Source organism: Megalobrama amblycephala, linkage group LG3 (assembly GCF_018812025.1).
Source record: "Megalobrama amblycephala isolate DHTTF-2021 linkage group LG3, ASM1881202v1, whole genome shotgun sequence".
Lineage (NCBI taxonomy): Eukaryota > Metazoa > Chordata > Actinopteri > Cypriniformes > Xenocyprididae > Megalobrama > Megalobrama amblycephala.
The window spans coordinates 60,834,496-60,856,906 of NC_063046.1; the positions used below are offsets into that span (position 1 = coordinate 60,834,496).

General features: G+C 36.8%; 1 protein-coding gene across 1 annotated transcript in view; it reads left to right on the top strand.

Annotated features, from left to right (window-relative positions):
* The window catches only part of piezo1 (piezo-type mechanosensitive ion channel component 1), a 111,014-nt gene that overhangs the window by 61,468 nt on the left and 27,135 nt on the right, over window positions 1-22,411 (top strand). Inside the window, exons 8-27 of the mRNA XM_048186357.1 lie at window positions 1,823-1,997; window positions 2,446-2,550; window positions 3,421-3,511; window positions 3,612-3,706; window positions 3,795-4,055; window positions 4,684-4,789; window positions 6,416-6,597; window positions 6,686-6,834; window positions 8,194-8,352; window positions 11,079-11,185; window positions 12,067-12,230; window positions 12,404-12,580; window positions 14,599-14,724; window positions 16,281-16,481; window positions 16,587-16,791; window positions 19,059-19,163; window positions 19,424-19,580; window positions 21,066-21,309; window positions 21,395-21,491; window positions 22,045-22,210. Of these exons, the coding sequence (XP_048042314.1) occupies window positions 1,823-1,997; window positions 2,446-2,550; window positions 3,421-3,511; window positions 3,612-3,706; window positions 3,795-4,055; window positions 4,684-4,789; window positions 6,416-6,597; window positions 6,686-6,834; window positions 8,194-8,352; window positions 11,079-11,185; window positions 12,067-12,230; window positions 12,404-12,580; window positions 14,599-14,724; window positions 16,281-16,481; window positions 16,587-16,791; window positions 19,059-19,163; window positions 19,424-19,580; window positions 21,066-21,309; window positions 21,395-21,491; window positions 22,045-22,210 (3,072 nt within the window). The remainder of the gene's footprint in view (window positions 1-1,822; window positions 1,998-2,445; window positions 2,551-3,420; window positions 3,512-3,611; window positions 3,707-3,794; window positions 4,056-4,683; window positions 4,790-6,415; window positions 6,598-6,685; window positions 6,835-8,193; window positions 8,353-11,078; window positions 11,186-12,066; window positions 12,231-12,403; window positions 12,581-14,598; window positions 14,725-16,280; window positions 16,482-16,586; window positions 16,792-19,058; window positions 19,164-19,423; window positions 19,581-21,065; window positions 21,310-21,394; window positions 21,492-22,044; window positions 22,211-22,411) is intronic.

The following is a 22,411-nucleotide window of genomic DNA, read 5'->3' on the forward strand; positions in this document are numbered from 1 at the left end:
ATGGTTGTCATAACTCATAATGCACAACTTTTCACTGTAGTTTTTGTCATTAATGTAAAATACTAAATCATCTATTCTATTAAAATTGTTTTGACAATTTTGTTCAATAGTTGAACAAACAAAGCAGAATCCTAGTAAAAGAGTAATAATTGTCCATATTTTAAATGAAGATATGTCATAATAAAACACTTTGAATTCAATTTCTCTCAAATAGCCTATAGGTTTTAATGTACATAACTCTTGGAATTATTGAGGAATATAACATCATGAATTATATTACGTATTAAATTAAAAATAATAATAACACTAGTAACAGCATGCCTCTCAGGTGCTTCTGTGAAATGTTAATTTAGTATCACTGAGATAATAATATTTATTAATTTTTTTAATTAGTTTTTATTTTATTTTTCATATTAATTTTTGTTAAAGTTTTAGTAATTTTGTCACTTTTATTACTTTTTTAAAAAATGTCTATTTAATTTCTATTAATTTTTATTTCCGTTTTAGTTATTTTAGTACATTTTGAATGTATTTTATTTCATAGTTTTATTTTATGCAATGCAATGCATGTTTGATCCACCATACATGAAAATCAGAAATGTTGCCTTAGCTGAAATAAGTTTATTTTATTTTATTTCAGTTGATGTTTACCTTTATTTCTCAGTAATCTAATTAAAGTTACTGGTCATATAAAAACATCATTATGTTCAATGCAAATAGGATTTCAAGTTTCTTACCCCGATCTTACCTTACTGTGGTTAGTAAATGAGAAGTCTGGCTGTTCATGTGTGTTAATTACACGAGGCTCGTGTTAGGGCAGGGTGTGTGATGTAAATGCGAGAGTCATTGCGGGACTAAAATAGCGCCTCAGGCTGGGGAGGTGAAGGTGCTGTACCCTGCCAACCTCGCGTAACCCACCGAAACGCAGCACTGAGACTCGAGCCGTAGATATGTTTCTGGCTCGGCGAGGCTGCCAGCTCTGTGCGCGTTTCCTGACCCATAAATCTCTGCTGACCTTTGCGCTGTTGCAGATAACTGTCACAGCTGTCACAGTGAGATAAAACAAAATTTGGCTTTACGCCATTCTCATCATCATGTCACATGCAAACGTGCACTGCTGTCAGATCAAGATCATTAGTGGTGTTTGCTAAGGCAAGCATCACTATTATTATTGTACATACTTAAATTTGAACAAAATCATAAGCCGAACTCACCCTGAACGATAGTTATATTAAGTAGCAAAAACACTGATAATAATCATAAATGTTTCTTGAGCAGCAAATCATCATTATAGAATGATTTCTGAAGGATCATGTGACACTGAAGACTGGAGTAATGATGCTGAAAATTCAACTTTGATCACAGGAATAAATTATATTTTATTATATATTCTCACAGAAAACAGTTCTTTTACATTGTAATAATATTTCACAATTTTTACAGTATTTTTGATGAATTAAATAAAGGCATGGTGAGCATTAAAGACTTTCAAAAACGTTAAAAAAAACTTAATTATTCCAAACTTTTGACCTGTAGTGTATATACCAAGATGTTTCATTCATTTTACTTTGAATGTGAGAAAGTGTAACATACAATATGACATAATAAGTCCAAATATCTAAATAAATAAGCCAATAGGTGTTGCTTGGGACCGTGTATGTGCATTGGCTGAACCAACCAGATTTTGTTGTATAAATGTAGATAAGAGTTGGTCTTGCATGCCTGAAATAACTGATCGGAGGTGTCGTAAATATGGCCACTGAATGAACTGACTTGCCTTGAAAGGGAATTTGGCCAATGTGTTTTCTTTGTTTCGCTCCAGACTGTTTGGCCTGAAGGATGTAATAAAGCCTGGAAACTGCTCTTCTTTCGACCTCACTCTCAACACACAACACGACTGGCCCGTGTACGTCAATCCCGGCATTCTCCTGCTCCTGTACATCTCTGTGACCGTTGTGCTGAAAATCAACAGCTACAGTCTGAGCCACACGGACAAGGTGCTTTCACACGCTAAAGGGATAATTCACTCCAAAATTAGAATTGTTTATCTCAAGTTGCTCCCGTTTTCCAACCAGTGGATTTTAAAAAGGACAATAAAAGAACCATAAAATATTGCATATCATTTGCGCGCTATATACCAATACATCTAAAGCGATTCACAGACTTTATTGATTTTTTTGGCTATCTATAATGCATTAAAAAGCTGTATACACCTGTTGCATTCCTGGTATATTTTGACCCTGTGTAACTAACGTAATATTTTTCAACGAAAACCATATCGTATCTCTTCTGGGTCAAAATAGATCTGAATGCATTAGATACAGTAAACCCAAACATCTTACATTCATACCCCTGTAAGCCACTGATTAACGTTTGCCTCATTGTTTGTGTACAGTAACTTTGTCTGGCTATATTAACTGATGTAATGTGCTTGTGTTTGTGGAGACCCATGAGGGCGGAGCAATGACGGCAGCACAGGGTGAGGCTGGAGAGGAAGTGGAGCTCAGGCCGTGGGAAGAAAGGACACACAGCAGTGAAGATGACACTAAAGTACGACTAAAACTTGAATCATCACAGTGACACACCTACCAATATGAAACTGTAGGAGGAGGTCACTGTTGTGTTTTGAGGGGCAAATATGTGTGCATTTTATTCACCTATAACGCCCCTTTCACAAGATGTAATATAAGTGTCCCCAGAATGTGTCTGTGACGTTTCAGTTCAAAATCCCCCACAGATCATTTATTATAGCTTGTCAAATTTGCCCCTATTTGGTTGTGAGCAAAAACACGCCGTTTTTGTGTGTGTCCCTTTAAATGCAAATGAGCTGCTGCTCCCGCCCCCTTTCCAGAAGAGGGCGGGGCTTTAACAGCTCAACAACAACAAAGCTGGAGAATCTCACGCAGCCAAAATGAGGATTGTCAGTAACGGTGTTCAGCCTTTGTTGCATGTTCTCGGGGGCGGGGTTTATGTAAATTTTAGGGTTTGTGATGTCACAACCCGGGAAGAAGCTCGTTGTAGTCCCTACCAGCTGTTTAAAAGTGATTTCTTTAAAAGAAAATATCTCCCTTTGCATTGAACTTTGAGCGTCGTAACTTTGCAGATGTTGTTTATGCTCAAACATCAACATTACACACTAACTAAAGTTAAAAAAGTGAAATCATAATCAACCACCCTTTTAAACAATTTCAACAATTTCATTACTCCCACTGCACCTCACTAACTCCGCCTATATCGCAGTCAAAATAATTAATTCATTTTAACAGTGTTCAATTTGTTATGTGCTGAATATTCTCACCTTTAACCAGCTCTTATCTGATAATGATGAGGAATAAATATTTGATTAATCAAAAGAATAATCATCAAATTATTTGATTATCAAAATAAGTGTCAATCACGTTTGCTTTTTGTCTGATTTAGCAAACGCTTCTCACCACGGGAGACTCGCCTCTATCTGAATCAGACGTCTCTAAAGAACATGTGACCAACGGCTCAAGCCAACATGACATCGGTAAGGAAAGAAATGTGCATTTAGTTTTGTTTACACTTACAGAAGATTCCAGTTCACATTGTATAGATATGTGCCTGAAGCTGAATGTGTGTTTGTGCAGGAACCAGTGGAGACGCTGTGGCCGACAATCCTCTTCGTCTGGTGGGACGAATGATCTTGCAACAAAGTTACATTTGTGCCCTCATCGCCATGATGGTAAAACACACAATCTCAAAATTATCCATCCACCCATGTGTCTGTGATGCATGTGATGACAGCATTTTTGCACTCTTGCCCCCTGCAGGTGTGGAGTATAACATACCACAGTTGGCTGACGTTTGTGCTGCTGCTGTGGTCGTGTCTGATCTGGATGCTGCGGGCACGTCAACGCTTTGCTGGCCTTTGCTCTCCCTTCATCCTGCTGTATGGCTTGGCTCTCTGCTGCCTGCAGTATGTGTGGGCCATGGACCTAGAAACAGAACTGCCCCAGCACATCGGCACCATGAGCCTGCGCCAGCTGGGTCTGGATCGAGCACACTACCCCTGTTTGCGCTTGGGAGCCATGGTGAGGACACTGAAGCTCTGGCAAATGTACTTTTTGCCATTGTCATATAATACTGGCACATAAAGAAGTTAATCAAGCATTTGCTGCATAGTGTTGATTACCAGTAAAATAATTTTGACTTTGCCTATTTGAAAAAAAGGCACTATATTAAGGCACTTAGAGTGGAAGTGATTTGGGCCAGTATGTAAATGATAGTATTCTCCCTGGTTCAATACTATAGCCACAAGACAGACATAATGTGAGTTTAACATGATTTAAAAAAAACACTCATTAACATTTTCTATGCAAATGCTACCTAAAACCCTAAAATGACTGATAAAAACATGAAAAAACAACTTTGCAGCTCAAATATTAAGCAACTTTTAATAGAAGAATCATTGTAAGAGATTTTATAAAATCACAAGCTTCAAATTTCTGCATTCAAACCCTCCAAAAATGTACCCCATTGACTTCCATTGTTAGTGCCTCATACTAAACCTGGAAGATTCTGAAAAATGTGGAAAACTTGTTTTCTCTTGCTATATTTTTACACAATCCAACGACATGATCAGTCATAATTCTCATGATGTTACTCAATACACTGTGAGGAAAGTGCAAATATTGCTTCACTCTCTCTCTTTATCCTCAGCTGCTGTTCACATTGACATTTTGGCTTCTGCTGAGACAGTCGGTGAAGGATACGTTCAGCAGGAAGAAGAGAATGACTGTCCCATTGCAGGAGGTCACCACTGGAGGTGAACATCACTGTCAACATCATTAGCTACGCTTTAGAGCTGCATGATTCTGGAGAAATTGAGAATCACAGTGTTTAAAATAGAGATCAGGATTCTCCCACAATTCTGAATAGACGACTAAACAAAATAACATGGCATCTACTAGAGGTTCTGACAAAATTAGGTTGAGTGAATAATTCAATGACTCACTCATAATGACTTCTCTTGTTCAATTACTGGATGAATCAGAATTTTTTGAACCAATCTTCTAAATGAATGATTCAATGATAAATGCATTTTTAATTGTCACTTGTCGCCACCTACTGGTGTAATGATGTAATTGATAAATTGCTAAAGTTTGCTATCGTAGACATCAGTGTTTATATCCAAACCATAAACTTTTATCCCAGTACTTGTGATATTTTGAATTATTGTAAGACCAAAATAATGATACGACGAGCATGTGGCCTGAGAGTCCGAAGCAACGACTTCACAGACGATGAGTGGAAGGAGAATTTTAGAGCGAAATCTTTCCTTCGACAACAACAACAGCTCGTTCTGTGCGTCATACGTCATTACGCCATTTCCATATCAATTACAAACTGATTATTAGGGTCCATGTAAATGCAGCTAATGACTTTTCTGTCATTTTATTAACTAGGGTTGCCAGGTTTTCACAACAAAACCCACCCAATTGCTACTCAAAACTAGCTCAAAACTAGCCCAATCGCATTTCAGGGGGATCCCCCGGTAAAATCAGCGTTTTGGTGGGGTTCCCTTGGAAAATTTTGCATTACGGGAGCTAAATATCATGTAATTTGAGGTCGCTTCAAACTGCGGACATGAAAAACAATCCGCGGCAACAGTGTTAAAGTAGCCCAGTTTTGCGGGATTTGGCAACACTGGCTCTAACCACAAAGCCATGATGTTTAAGAACATAAGATTCATTTTTTTTTTTTATAAATTTCAGGACATTAAATCATTAACCGCTGTCTATTAGTCATAATTATCAAAGCATTCATAATTCCCTCCCTGCTCCACCTCATTTATTGTTCCCATTTCTTTCTCACACTCAATTCAAATTAATTGATTAAGGGCTAGTTTAAACAAAAATGGAAATTCTGTCCTCATTTATTTAGTGCTCATGTCAATCCAAACCTGTATGAATCATATGTCTTCTGTAGAAATAAAAAGGAGGAATTTTGTAGGTTGTTAAAGCTGCTCTTTTCCACAAAAAAAAGCAAAGACAGTTGAGCTGTTATGATAAAGCACCACATAAGTACTGTAAAGTAGGTCACATGACATGTTCGTTTTATTCCAAGTCATCTGAAGAACTATGAAAAAATTGTACTTGCAGCATTCACAGTGATGCCATTAAAGAACCATTTTTTGGTTCTTTTTTTTATTATTGTGTGAATAACTTTAATAATCTGGAGAACATTTTGTCATTGTAAAGATTATTTTGTGCAATGGAAAGGGTCTATGGAGGTTTAAGCTTCCTAAAAGAACCATCCATCCCAATAAAAAAACATTTATTATTTTTAAGAGTGTTAGGAAATAAACCATCAAAAAGTGCTTGTATTTGAGTCCTTCTTCGTATTTGACCACAGACAGGGAAGTTTGAGCATCTCTCTTTTTCTCTTTCAGAGAGCACAGGGCGAAATGAGTCGATTTTGAAGGTGTTGGGTGGGATGGTGATGAGTCTGTACGCTAAGTACTGGATCTACGTGTGCGGAGGCATGTTCATCATGGTCAGCTTCGCAGGAAAGCTCGTAGCCTACAAGATCGTCTACATGCTGCTGTTTCTGCTCTGCCTGTGCCTGTACCAGGTACACTTTTACCAGCCCACATATAATGATTTTCACTCAGTTTATTCATAAAACTGAGTTGTTGTACCACTTCTCTCTCTCTCTGTAGGTGTACTACTCTCTCTGGAGGAGGTTGCTGAAGGCCTTCTGGTGGACGGTGGTGGCCTACACCATGGTGGTGCTCATTGCTATATACACCTTTCAGTTTGAGGACTTTCCAGGCTATTGGGGAAACTTCACTGGATTCACAGAACAGCAGTATGTCTCCTGCTTACCTGTTTACTATTTGCAAGTGTTTCAGATGATTAACTCATCATTAAAGGGATAGTTCACCCAAAAATGAAAATTTGATGTTTATCTGCTTACCCCCAGGGCATCCAAGACGTAGGTGACTTTGTTTCTTCAGTAGAACACAAATGATGATTTTTAACTCCAACTCGTTGCGGTCTGTCAGTCTTATAATGGGAGTGAATGGGAATTCGAACAATAAGAGTCGAAAAAACTTGCATAGACAAATCCAAATTAAACCCTGTGGCTCGTGACGACACATTGATGAGACACGAAACGATTGGTTTGTGCGAGAAAACAAACAGTATTTATATCATTTTTTACCTCTAAAACACCACTATGTCCAACTGCGTTCAGCACTCGCTTAGTGAGGTCTGATCACGCTCTGACAACGGCAGTGATATCTAGCACTCATTGAAGTATATGCGCGAGACATCACTGCCGTTGTCAGAGCGAGATCAGACCTCACTAAGCGAGTGCTGAACGCATACGTAGTGGTGTATTAGAGGTAAAAAATGATATAAATACTGTTCCTTTTCTCGCACAAACCGATCGTTTCGTGTCTTAGGACATCAATGTGTCGTCACGAGCCGCAGGGTTTAATTTGGATTTGTCTGTGCATGTTTTTTTTTTTACTCTTATAGACGAAGTTCCCATTAACATGCATTATACGACTGACAGACCGCAACGAGTTGGAGTTAAAAATCATCATTTGTGTTCTACTGAAGAAACAAAGTCACCTACATCTTAGATGCGCTGGGGAAAGCAGATAAACATCAAATTTTCATTTTTGGGTGAACTATGCCTTTAATGAGTTTTTCCAGTAATCCTTGTTTTCGCTGTTATACGGTAGGGGGTGCTGTTTCGCATCTTCTGATCAAAACACAAACAAAGAAGAAGCAGAAACAAGCGATAGAAGTGTTGCTTACATTAAACAGAATATAAATCAAAACTGCCTAACGTTGCCAAATGAAACGTTGAACTCATGAAGAGGAAATAACTGTGAAGCTTTGGGGGTGTTGATGAACTCGATCTACACATTCTGTTTTGATCATCGTTCTGAATCCAGTGCGGATGAGGATTTCGACAAAAACACAGTTTGCCTGAATGTTCCTGCAGGTCTTTTCAACACAATGAAATTGAATGAGTTTGGGACTTTTGAGCTCCAAAAGTGGAAAAAAAACGTAACGTACATGTGAAATTGATTTTATGTAACTTCTCTTTCATTACAAGCTGTTCACACATTGGCAATAAAAATGTGAATACATGAAAATCTTACATATGCTGATTGCATGCATGTGATAATTGCATGTGGTTCTCCATCTTTAGGTTGGCCGATGTGGGACTGGAGACGTTTAAACTATCGGAGCTCTTCACCAGTATTCTGATCCCAGGCTTCTTCCTGTTGGCCTGTATTCTCCAGCTGCACTACTTCCACAAGCCCTTCATGAAAATCACCGATCTGGAGAACGTCACTCCCATCCACAGGCATGAGCCACATTACCTCCTGACTAGTTTATTTTACCAAAATAAAACACATTTTAGAATAATTTAAAAGGCATTAATTATTTAGAGCTGTCAGAGTTAGCGTATGTGGTTAAATATTAAATTAGATTTTAGGGATACACCGATATGAACATTTTGGCCGATACCGATAATTCTTTATATTTGAGAGCCGATAACCGATATATTGGCAGATAAATCTAAATCCAAATTTTTATGTAATTTTTGAGTGCCTCGTTGCAAAAACAAAAGCCTTGTCCCAAGCACACGATTATAATATTCTCATTATAATTTTATGTAGTCTTTATGACTTTTTGAAGAGACTCCAGTCATATTTCAAGCAATTCAAAACATCACGTGAACAGTGCGCATCTGTAGTGTCTCAGCTGAAGGAAATAATCCATTATTTATCTGCTTTAATATATATCGGCCATATTTTCTCATGGGCTGATAACGATATGAACATAATGAACAGGCCATTACCGATATGGTGGCCGATATATCGTGCATCCCTATTAAATTTGAATGCTATTTATAGGCATTTGTTCAAATGTTCAATATAACTCATTCATTATGTTATAAAAACTGAAAATCAGGAACCAGAAGCACAGAACATTCATAGATACCAGTCATTTTTAGATAGCCGAAATGTCCCAAATAGCTTCTTCAGCAGATACAAGTCGGGAGATTACGTTTTTTTTTTCCGTTTGTTCGTTTTTTCCAGTTTTTGTGATGTAAAAAACAATAATCTTAGAACTTTTGCACCTTTAATATAAAATTACAACTTATGCAATGCCACTAAAAACCAAAGTGACACATTTCAGAGAAAAAATACATAGAAAAAAAGTTAAAACAATGTAACTGCATAAGTGTACACCCCCTATTATAACTGGTATGTGGCTATACATGGGTTTCATGTGACGTCACTGTATTCTATCGCCGCCATATTTGGGACCGGTCACAGCTGCGCGCCCTGTTTAAGTCTATGGTGACAGCAGCTACAACTACCAGAGGAAGGCCAACGAAACGCTTTCAGAAGGTTCACAACAAGTTTATAATATATCTTGGATATGTGGTGCTGTTAGCCGTTTCAACAGTCGCCAGAACTACAAATTTATTTGATCCCAAAGTAGTTAGATCGGCAGAATTATTGGCTTCATTCAGAAGGGACCACACCACTGGCAGCCAAACAGCAATGCACAACATTAATAACTGCTGGGACTGTCATTTACGTAACATTATAACGAGGACACTATTGTAATAAAATGTTGTGAATTCTCTGTGTTGTTGTTTCAGCGTGTTGTTGTGGTAAGAGCGCGTCGACTGAGTTAAACATTGATTACATAACTTGTTCAAACTTCACTTGTGCATTCGCGTCATTTTGTACAGATAAAACTTATTAATTTTATTAAGTATAAATATCTGATTATTCTCATAAAGGATGTGTTTCGTTGAGGTAAATAACCCACAGAGCTGATGATCATCTATAGCTTCAGTGCGAGCGCTCAAAAAGACAAAACATTAATATGATTGGGACTGTCTTCTTCTTATACATGATATTATAATCGTATATACTTGTAAAATAACGTTGTGAATTATTTGGGCTTATTTGCTGTGTTTCGGAGTTTCAATGAGGTTACTTCAAGTTCATCTGTGCGTGATTTTGTGCAAATACTAGTTGTAATATTATTTTTATTTTGTATTAATATCTGGATTATTTTATATAGGATGTGTTCCGTTGATTAATTAAAAAGTTGAAAGTTAATTAACTTTCAGTTTATGGGGTTTTTTATTCTCTTCAGCTTCAGCGTGCGCAGCTCAAACAGCAATGATTAAGTCATTAAAATGTTTAACGTTACTACACAGTATTATTAAAACTTTAATATTTCTTTTAGAAAACGAATGCATTATTTTTAATAACTAGCTCTTATATTCTAGTATTATTTTCATCAACACATAGTTTGATTAATAATAAGGATCATGAACAATAACAGATTTTTTTTTTGTATACAATAACATCAATAACAGATTCATTTTGATAACAGTATTATTTGAGCTGCGCGCGCTGAATGAACACCCGTAAACTGAAGCGCTTTGCTAGAAGGTTAATTAACTCAACAGGACACATCCTATGGTAATTCATATATATTTATACAAGCTATACATAAAATTACAACTTATATTTGCACAAAATCATGCACGCATGTACTTGAACTAAGTAATGTAGTCAGCTGGTGTCGTGAATTTGTTCATCCTGTAACACGCCGAAACACAGCAACTAGAATTCATAATATTTTCAAATAAATCAAATAAATTTGAAGTTCTGACGACTGTTGAAACGGCTAACAGCACCACATATCCAAGATCTATTATAAACTTGTTGTGAACCTTCTGAGAGCGTTTTGTTGGCCTTCCTCTGGTAGTTGTAGCTGCTGTCACCATAGACTTAAACAGGGCGCGCAGCTGTGACCGGTCCCAAATATGGCGGCGGGCATAGCGGAAGTGACGTCTTTGAAACCCATGTATAGTACGAGTACATGTAACATGTGTTAAAACACATTATTTTAATCATATATTTAAAATAATAAAAGTGCGATTTCTGCCAATATTTATTTAAATTCAAAGCATTCCCAGAGGATTTGTTGCTTTCCGTGAGAAATGTTTGAGATATTCAAGAAATGCTCTGATTATCACTGTTAATTTCCCCACAGGAAGAGAGGAATAGAGAACCCGGATTTGGTTCGATCCACAGAGGAAGTCAGATCTGAGGAGGAAGATCTCATCACAGATCAGGGCGATGATCCATCAGAGGTTGATGGTGAGAGTCACTGTGCTGATGGAGCTCAATGAAAGGAATTTTACACTTAATATGGGTCAATACTAGAGATGCACCTATACCGATAGCCGATTCTTCAGAATGATATCTACCGATACAAAAAAAACTCTATTTATCATCTAATGCTGTAAACTATACAGGGACCCTCTCATTTGGTACATTACATTAATATTAGAGGTTAAATGAACAACTGATCCCAAACTATTATATTCAACTGCTATTTATTTAGCGATTGTACATTTCAGCAAGTTGTACTGTATCTTTTAACTTACCTTCTGATGTTCATGCATGTTTTTTCATGCTGTAACTTGTAGTAAAGTGGAAGAAAAGAATCTGAGGTTCTACAGTGATCTGTTACATCACATTTAAGAGCGTCAAAAGGCTATTTATTTTTTGAATTTCATAATAAAATGAACAAAATTTGAAAGCTGGGACTTTGTTTCTTATCACAAGTAACAAAGCTCTTTGCGATTATTAGATGGGAGGCGATACAAATAATGTTTGGTGTAGGGAAAAACTGCGGACCTGGCAACCCTGAACTATGGGTGATTCAGAGCTGCTTTAACATCACTATTTTTTTTTAACTGTTAATGCGTTATTGTCGCATTAACTTCAACATAAGAGCCATTTTCTTCACACACAGTATGAGTTGCAGTCTGAACACATTTTTCCACCCCTTTTGATTGACAGGATTTAATCAGCCCTGATTATCGGCTGTTTTTAAACAATCTGCCGATGGCGATAGTTTAAATAATTGCTTTTATCGGTCTGTTTGCCAATACATCGGTGCATCCCTAGTCAATACCCATACAGTCACCGACATGCATCCCTAATTTTAGTGTGAATTCTTGCTCCATTCTCAGAGACGATACCCAGCAAGTGGGGACTGGTGATGGACAGACTAATGGTGCTGTCCAGGAAGTTCTCTGACACCTTGACCCACGTCCAGAGTTTCATTTGGAGAGTATTGGAGCTGCACATCGTCAAAATTGTGGCTTTTTTTGTCGTCTGGGTGGCACTATTGGAGGTCTGCACACTCTCATATTAAGGCCATTTCATCATGTTGCAGTTGTTTATGTAGTTTAACTGTGCACCGGAGAAACGGCCATCTGCTTCTGTCTATCTTGTTATGAGGTGATAATATGCCAGTGTTTCACACATTCCTCCCCTTGCTTTCTCGTTTCCCCCCTTCATTCACAGCCATCTGCGATGAACCTGGTGCTGGTGGTGCTGTGGAGTTTCGCCATGCCTTACGGCCGTTTCAGAGCCATGGCCTCCTGTCTCTCCACCATCTGGGTTTGTGTCATCATCGTCTGCAAGATGCTGTACCAGCTCAGTGTCGTCAACCCAATGGAGTACTCCAACAACTGCACCGCGGTGAGACAGAGAACAAACACGCATGCTTACACACACACACACTTTATGCATTGTTAGTTAGAAGTGTGGACCTGTTTATGCCCTTTTTGGGATCTACTAGAATAGGTTTTCATGCTTGAATGTTCAAAAATTGAATCTTCGAATGTAAAAATAACACACTGCATAAATTAAAATTTACATTGATTCTTATTAAAGCTACTAAAGTGATTCAGTCAAGATCAGTGAGTGATTTTCTCTTTATCTTTTGTTGTTTGATCATCATTAATGACACAGGCAGCAGCAGGTTTATTAGGCGGCTGTCACTTTAAGACCAAATGCATGGATCTAATATGAATTTGATGTGTGTGTCGGTGTCATGACAAATCGAGTCCCCACTTGAAATCAGGTCTTTACAAACTGTCACTTAATGATTATCCTAAGTATATACGAATGATATTAATTTAAAATGCACATAGCTTACTATATAATGCGTAAAAAAAAATAAAAAAAAACAACTAATTGGTGCATATTGAAACCAATTGAAAATAATTTCTAAATATATTCTAAATAATAATATAACAATAGGCTATTAAGAACATCATTAATGAAATATTTGGACATTTAACACTTGATTTAACACATTAAAGATGGTTGTGAATACATGTAGGGTAAGTGCAAATGCGTGTATAAACTAAGCTATCAGGCTAATCGAGTATCTGTATGCTATGCTAAGCTAATACATAAACTAATATAGACATAAATGGTCATTATAATGTAGTTGAAACAGCATTTGTCATAACATGATTTTTAGGAATTGTAATCAGGCCCTAAAGGGAGCACCTATTAAAAGCAGTTTGAACCAATGGGATCACGTTGAGTCCTAATGGAGACCTGATTTCGGGGGGGGGGGCCCAATCAGTCAGCGTGAGTAATGCATTGAGATATTTTTTTCACGCCCTTTTTAACATCATGCATGTCCCGCTCTTTATTTTCCTCATTCATGCATGTTATTTTATCACTTTGAAGTGTTAAGAATGTTAGTTCTTTGCTTCACGGATATATTTACATACCGTAATATTAACAAAATAGTAAAATCTCTAACAATTTGAACAAACCCTGTAACCAAGTATTGCAGCGTCATTTAAATTTTGCAATGGCGATAATAAAGATGACTTTTTTTAGGTTTTTGAAAATGGCTTGTTTTTGTTTGTTTGTTGTTTGTGTGTTTTTAAAACAAAAATTTTGTAAGATTATTGGACTTTTTGATCATTTATCCTGCGCCATTCTACTAACATGCATGTTTTTTCAAATATTGTGGAGAAGCGTTATTCATTTTTCAAACATAATCTTTCAGAACCAGACATATAATTTGTATCTTGTAGATGATAAAATATCTATTTTATCTTGGGATCCGGATATAATTCAGACTTTAAGTGTGGACACAAATACCCAGAACACCCTATTATCATGACTTTTGCACAAGCAAGTACTCACATTTTCTTCATAAAATGTAAAAATCTTTAACACAGGCACTTTTAAACACATTCAGTGTTCACTTCCTCCCACACGTGTACCAAGATTAACAACAGCAACACCGTCTCGCTGCTGGTCTCATAAACTTAGCACTAATTAAACAAATACCCTGAAGCGTGGATAAAGTTGATGTGTTTAGTCTTGCGTTTTATGGATGTTTGAGGGGAAAAAGTGGATTGTTTCTCTCAGGTGATTTACAAATGTTCAGGCTGGCTGTTTAAAAGGCTTGTCAACACATAAATGGCCAAACTTTCCTCTTCAGAGTAATTAGTCTATTCTGCTGACAGGATTTTGCCTCACAGCCTAACCGGGACCTAGCGGACTTGAAATGTCCCTTGTATTTCTTGCCAACTTGTTTCTTTCCATTCGGTAATTGTGACGTGTCCTAAACATGATGTAGCGACAAGACATTATGTTGGTAAACATTTCACTTTTGGTGAGGACAGAAAAATAACTTCTTGCTGGTGGGGACACAGTGTTTACTCTTTCTCTTTTCGAATCTGTAGCCAATGGTCAATGAGACCAGTCTGGAGCCGGATGAAGTGCTGGACTCCACCCTGTACAGAGCGCCTGTGGATCCAGCCAACTGGTTCGGTGTTAGGAAAGATGCTACTGCCCTTGGATACAGCAAGGTGAGATTCACCATTCACACATTCAGAAATTTGCTTTACTAGCCAAATACTAAAGTGGAAACCTGGAGTTATATGCAAATATGGCACATTTTATATAGTTGTTTTTAAAGTCGGCATGAAACAGAAGTTGTGCTACTCTTTTTTTTTTTTTTTTTTTTTTTTTTTTTTTTTTTGGTAACACTTTACTTGAAGGGGTGTGCATAAGACTGACATGACACCTTTATAATCTTGACATGACACGTGTCATGAATATGAAGGAGGTTTTATGAATGTTTATGACAACTGTCATTAAGTGTCATTCGCTCAATTATGTCATTTTTAATGCAAAGATGACATTGTTTGAGATGTCTTTGTTACGACAACTTGACATAAACCAATACATCATAACCTGTCAGTGTCTTTGTCATGACAACTTGACATTAGCAAAACATCATAACCTGTCATAAACAGATTAATTATTAATTAAGCAGATTAATTATCAAACTTAAAAAACTACTTAGCTTTATGGGTTAACATTACATTACATTATTTTGGTAACACTTCAGTATAGTGAAAACATATATACATGATTAACTATGACTTTTTCCTCAATAAACTCTTAATTTACTGCTTATTATAGTTAATTGTTAGGTTTAGGTATTGGGTAGGATTAAGAATGTAGAATAAGGTCATGCAGAATAAGGCATTAATATGTGCTTTATAAGTACTAATAAATAGCCAATATTTTAGCCATATGAATGCTAATAAGTAATAAGCAACTAGTTAAAAGACCCTAAAATAAAGTGTTACCATTATTTTATAACCGTGTCATCAAATTTGAAATTGTCTATTATCTGACCTTCTGTTGGAGGAAACTTAAAAAAACAAAAAACAAAAACAAAAAAATCATGAAATGAAAAATAGTCATGACGCTGTTATAAAATTATTTGTCAGAGTATTGTCACTTAATGACATTTTAATGACAAGTACAATTTGTACCACTGTAGTTGAGGTCAAGATACATATTCATGACACTATTATAATGGCCTCAAGACAGCCAATGTCAAAACCAACCACATGACAGTTTAATGTAACGTTAACCCATAAAGCTAAATAATGTCAAGTTGTCATGACAAAGACACTGACAGGTTATGATGTATTGGTTTATGTCAAGTTGTCATAACTCGGACATCTCAAACAATGTCATCTTTGCATTAAAAATTACATAATTGAGCGAATGACACTTAATGACAGTTGTCATAAACATTCATAAAACCTCCTTCATATTCATGACATGTGTCATGTCAGTCTTATGCACACCCCTTCAAGTAAAGTGTTACCTTTTTTTTTTCCTAATTGTGCCGTATATCCGAGTGAAACGGCTTCTGGAACAAGAACAAATTTAGGGCACGGCTTGGTTTTGTCTGAGGGGAATTGATTGGCAGGTTGTGGTTTGCTATTGGTGGATCTCATGTCATAAAAAATAATAAAAAGTAATAAGAAAATACTAAGTATGGCTATCATCATTTGTTTTCCATCATATGTGGTCACTCTAGCTCTGTGTTGTGTCTGGTTAGGATCATCTGCTGGTCCTGATGCTGCTGGTGTTTGAGGCGACAGTGTACCGGCACCAGATTCATCACTACAGACAACAGCAGCGCTCGCCTCCTACGATTCCAGTCATCTTTCCCCAGGCCATCCGTGACACGCTGGACCAGAGTCTCCTGCACTGCATCAAATACCTGCTCAACTACAGCTTCTACAAGTTTGGCCTTGAGGTATGAGTTCCTCTTAGACCAGAAATACTAAACGCTTGCTATAACAATATTTTGCTATCAAATATGAAATCTGATGATAATCTTTGTCATCACTTCTACATCTAGATCTGCTTCCTCATGACTGTGAATGTCATTGGCCAGCGTATGAACTTCCTGGTTATTATCCATGGCTGTTGGTTGGTGGCCATCCTGGTGCGGCGACGCAGAGAAGCCATTGCCAAGATCTGGTCAAAGTACTGCCTGTTTCTAGTTGTCTTCATGATATACCAGTACGTTCTGTGTGTGGGCATCCCTCCCGCACTCTGTATAGGTGAGTGATGTCTGGATGATTATTAGTAGCACTATATCACTTTTAACAGCAATTCTTTTTGTCTAGCTTAAAAGTAATATATGGGTTGCACAGAAACACAAAAAGCATTCTTGGTTTTCAGAAAAGCAATGAAATGGTACAGAACACAGGACTCTAAAAGAGTTTTTAAATGATGGACTGTTTTTAACTGTCTAGATGTTTGGGCTTCTGGTCTGTCAACCTGTTTTAAAGTGTTTAAAACCCCTCTAATAACTTGAATTCTTTAACAAATTAATAAATGATAACAAATTATACAGTTACCGTAAGTATATTCAGCCTTACCCAGATACACTATACTAGAGCTGCATGATTCTGGAGAATTGTTGAGACATTGAGACTGATACGTGTAGAGTATTACTTAAAAAAAATATTTAAATTACTTTTTTAACTGTTTACTGCTAGTAATAATAGGTCAAAATTCTTACTATCGGTTAACAGGTTAATTATGGTAATATGAACTGAATGTCTTTTAACATTGGCACTTTAGTTGAACTAACTGAAGATTTTCAATGCAACAATCAACATAAAAAAAAAAAAGAGTTTTGACCTCCAAAATATTTTTACAGTGTATTTTTATGGCAAGAACTGGTGGTTTAGTGTTACTATGAACATTGCCATTACATTCAGAGATAGTCAGAATGTGAAATATTGCTAAATGTAAAGGCAACCAAACAGATGTTGTGGGTTAAATCAAGCAGAAATAGCTTTTTAAGGTAACAACTGCAGGTCAGCACTTTTTACAATAAATAGAACGAAATGCCTTTGGTCCCCTGTTAGATGGTAAAGTGCGACACCTGTTTTGGTTTAACTGTTATTTCTTGCCATCACAAACACACTGTAAAGATTTTGGAGGTCAGATCTCTACATTTTTAGTTGACAGTTGAAATATATGAACTAGGGATGTTCATTTTACATGTTTTTTCCTGAATGACAGCCAATGCCTTTTAACTGATCATTATCAGTTAACCGATAAGATTGAAAGGTTAAATTAGAATTAAATTAAATTATAATGGAATTAGAAGTGTCTGTGGCCCATTAAAATACCACAAGGTTTAGTTTTATATGCACAAATAGCAGCATAAAGCAGCACTTTTGGAATATTATGTTTAGTGTTTATTTTTAAACGTTTAGGTATTTTGCATTTTTTCTGAATGTTATAATAAAATATGATATGCACATCTGTTTTTTTCTCTCAAGAATACAATTTTGACTGATACGTGTAGTGTATTACTTTGAAAATTACTAATACTAATAATAGGTCAAAATTCTTACTGTCGGTTAACAGGTTAATTATGGTCATTCCTAATATAAACTAAATGTCTTTTGAAATGTGATTTAAAAATCATGATTCTCTCATGATTCTGAGTAGACAACCATCACTTATTTTATTACTGGATGAATCAGCATTTTTGAACAAATCTCTTGAACGAGTGTTTCAATGTTACAATTTGTTTACATTTGTCGCCACCTACTGGTGAAGCGATGTAATTGATAAAATCTTTATTTGACACATCAAGTTACTTTCAAAAGTTCATTTACTCTATTTTGATCACTACCATAGACATCAGTGTTTATATCCATACTATAAACTTTTATCCCAGTACTTCTCTGATAATTTAAATTATTATAAGACAGAAATAATGATACTGTGTGGTGAAAAGACTGTTTGTGAAGCAGTTTCATACCTATACATGACAACTGCTTACTCATGACACATAACAACACAGGAAAAAGTATTCCTAATATGTTGGATCTTTAACTAAAAGTACCTGTTTTTACCTGTTGAGAAAAGTCTTCACAAACCACCATTAAAGCTTTGTTTGTGATGTTTGAGTTGGGGAAGTGCAACGCGTGAAAGGGGCATTTGCAAAATATGCTGTATTTTTGTAATTTCGCTAGGAGCCACTAGTGTCGCAGAAACTACATACTTCACCTTTAAATGTCCTTTTATTCGTCTAGGCTCAAAGCTGCTTGCTAGGAACTGTTCTTCTTTGTACCAACCTGACCAGTGTAAATCCGCTCTGTTGCCAGGTCCAATCCACTTTAGACTAGTTTAAACTAATCCTACATCAGAGTCATAGTACAGAACAGCAAAACGTCATGCTGATGTTTGTGTACAGTGGCCAAGAATTATCACAGATTAATTACAAGAACACATCCTGCGTCTCTTTATTTTTCATGTTAAGTCACCTGACTCTGGTAACCTGAGCTTTCTCACATGGCTATAGATTACCCTTGGAGATGGAGAACCTCAGTAACTATCCACTCAGCTCTGGTTAAATGGATCTACTTACCTGACTTCTACACCATCCCCAACTCCAGGAACCTCATTTGTAAGTGACACCTTCAACAAAAACGACAATATAATTACTCACCAGTTTTCCAACCTACAGTACAATGGCCTCAAAAAGTATTCGGACACTTAAGCCACAAATAGTTCATATAGTTTGTGACTACACTGATTTTCTTCTAGCTTTTTTACCAGAATGAGAATCTCACAAATTCACAGGAAATCATTTACTTCCGCATTGAAAAATAAGGTGGCTATATCGACTCCAAAATGCATAAAATGTTTGCAAATGATCTGTTGCAGCGGACTTCCTTCTGCTGATGTGTGCCTCCCAGCAGTGGATGGTGTTCGAAAATGAGAAAAAGGAAGAGTGGATGGTCATGGGAGGAGAAAACAAAGACAACCCAGACCCCATGGAGGATATGCCCTTCAACCCGGCCCCAAACTTCATCAACTGCAGGTAAGTACATTAGTAACGAATGAGAAATAAAAACTTGTGAGGGATCTGGTGCAAAAGGAGCTTTAACATGACTTATTGCTTTTATAAACAGCAGTATGAACATTTCTGTAGATAATTAATGTAGCAATTACAAATAGATTATTCAAATAGATCTGCTTCATGAATTTCTTTCACAAAACACATTAAAATGAACACTTTTAACATTTGACATTGCACACAGTTTAGTTACGAACATGATGCAGGGCAACAACTGCCACCAAATTTCAAGATATGATGGCATGAATTGTCCTTGTATGGGTTTTAGGCTTTTATTTATATCATATTGTATAGTTTAGCAATACCACACAAGCAAGATTGCGTTTTTTCCCCCAGAATATCAGCATGATTGCAGATGTGATATTGATTTATACAGCAGTTCATTAAACAAGAAGTTAATATTGTGTTACATTTTAGACACAATATTGTCTGTTTTTGCTCAATTTCGCTGCCAACAAAGCCACAGCAGAACTGATGTGCATCTCTGAGTGACACACAGCGGTTTCATTACTCAGTGAATCTTTTTGTAACGAATCAAGTGAGTCATTGACTTATTCATAATGACGGCCACTTAAAGAATCAGATGTTTGAATGAACTGGTTGAATGAATGATTCAATGACTTACTCATTAAGACAGCGATTTGCCGCCCCCTACTGGCAGTTTTAGTTTCATGTTAGAGTATCATTTCATTTTTCATTCGTATTCATGAGCTTCATTACACAGTTTGTGTAAATATACCTACTTCAGATGCAGCTTTTGAAAAAAAAAAAAAAAAATGTACACAGAACATTTTTCCAGCACTTCAAATGTTATTTTTAATGAGATGACCAAAAACATTATTTGTTCATCCTTCTGAGATTGTCCCCATTTCTAAAATCGAATGTTTCAAGATGTAGAAAATCCAACATTTGATAGAAAACACTTTTATTTAGAAATAAAAAGACATTAATTACCACTATAACCATCAGATGGCAGCAGAGCAGTATTTATTGGCTCATATTAGCCATTTGTAAGTTTTACACTCAGTTTCGCTTTTGAATAAATATTAAACATTATAAAATCACTAGGCGTAAAAATACATTTTGTCAAGGTGAAGTATGAAGTACTCACAAAATCTCATGAAAAACAATAACTTTTCTTGCGACACGAAAGTGTGAAAACTGATGTTTGAATTTAATTTTTCCGAGGAAGAACACTGAGACACTTCTTTTTTATGCCGTCTCACATTTGAATAACTAAATTAATTCTAGCTAAGTGACTATATTCTGATTATAAACTAGATGCTGTTAAAGCTACCTCAGGACACTGAAGATACAGACACTACAACAAGTGACATTTCACCGGAAGTTTTCCAGCTGGATTATATTATTGTGAACGTTTTTAAGAACGTTCCTTGCATTTGGTCATTTAAAATATAACATCTCTCTCTCTTTCTCTGTGTGTTGTAGATCCTATCTGGACATGGCAAAGGTCCTGGTGTTCCGGTACATGTTCTGGTTTGTGCTGACGGTGGTTTTTGTGACCGGAGCGACTCGGATCAGCGTATTCGGGTTGGGTTATCTTATGGCCTGCTTCTTCTTCCTGCTCTTCGGCACACGGCTGCTGATCAAGCCGTCACGCACACGTCTGGTCATGTGGGACTGTCTCATCATGTACAACGTGGCTGTGATCATCTCCAAGAACATCCTGTCTGTGAGTGAGGATTTAACTACGCATATAACATGTGCTAACAACTACAAAGAGAGCAGCTTTGTTACAACAGCCCCGTTTGTGTTAGATCCTGGCCTGTGTGTTTGTGGTGGAGATGCAGAAGAACTTCTGCTGGGTCATTCAGCTCTTCAGTCTGGTGTGCACCGTCAAAGGCTACTATAACCGTAAGTTTTGCGCTGCATTGTCCTAGAGCAACTTTTCCCTTCTTTTACGTGTTGTCAAGCACATTGTCATATATGTATATATATGAGTAAGGGATAATAACATAAAGCAGGCATTGTTCTTAAAGTCGGTATGAAACGGATGTTGCCTATTGACCCTATTGTGCTGTATATCAGAGTGAAACGGCTTCTCAAACAAGAACAAATGTTGGGCGGGGCTTGATTTTGTCTGTGGGGAATTGATTGGATGGTTGTGGTTTGCTGTTGGTGGATCTCATGTGAGTGACAGGTTGCCCCGCCCTCATCATTAGAGAAGAGAAGAGATGCCACAAGAGGGAAGGGAAGTTAAATTATGAAAATATACTCAATTATTTGATGACAGAAGTGTTATTTACTAATGAGATGAACTTGCAGGCCAGTGCTTGTAATATTTGTAAAATATGTTTTAAATATCTCTTTATTTACTGTATTTTCCTAGGATATGTGCACAACATTTATAAAATAACAGTCCCACAGCACAGTCAAATGTAATCATGTGTGTGTGTCTCTTCCTCAGCTAATTCAGTGAGTGATAAAAATTGCTCTCTGCCTGTGGAAGAGGCTGGCATTATCTGGGACAGCATCTGCTTCTTCTTCCTCCTGCTGCAGAGGAGAGTCTTCCTCAGTTTTTACTTCTTGCATGTAACTGCAGACCTTCAAGCTTCAGCGCGACAGGCCTCTCGGTAAGTGCGGCCCCTGCTGGACACGTCAGAAAGGGCAGTTATTTCATGCAACACATTCAAAGTCAGATTTCTACTTGTTATATATCTTTCCTATGACCCTAAAGTGTTCTGTTGTCTGATGCTTAAAAGTTGATGTAAAAAGAACCAAAAATAGTTGTGTAATTTTTTTGCAAGTGAATGACTATCCACAGAGAAAATGAT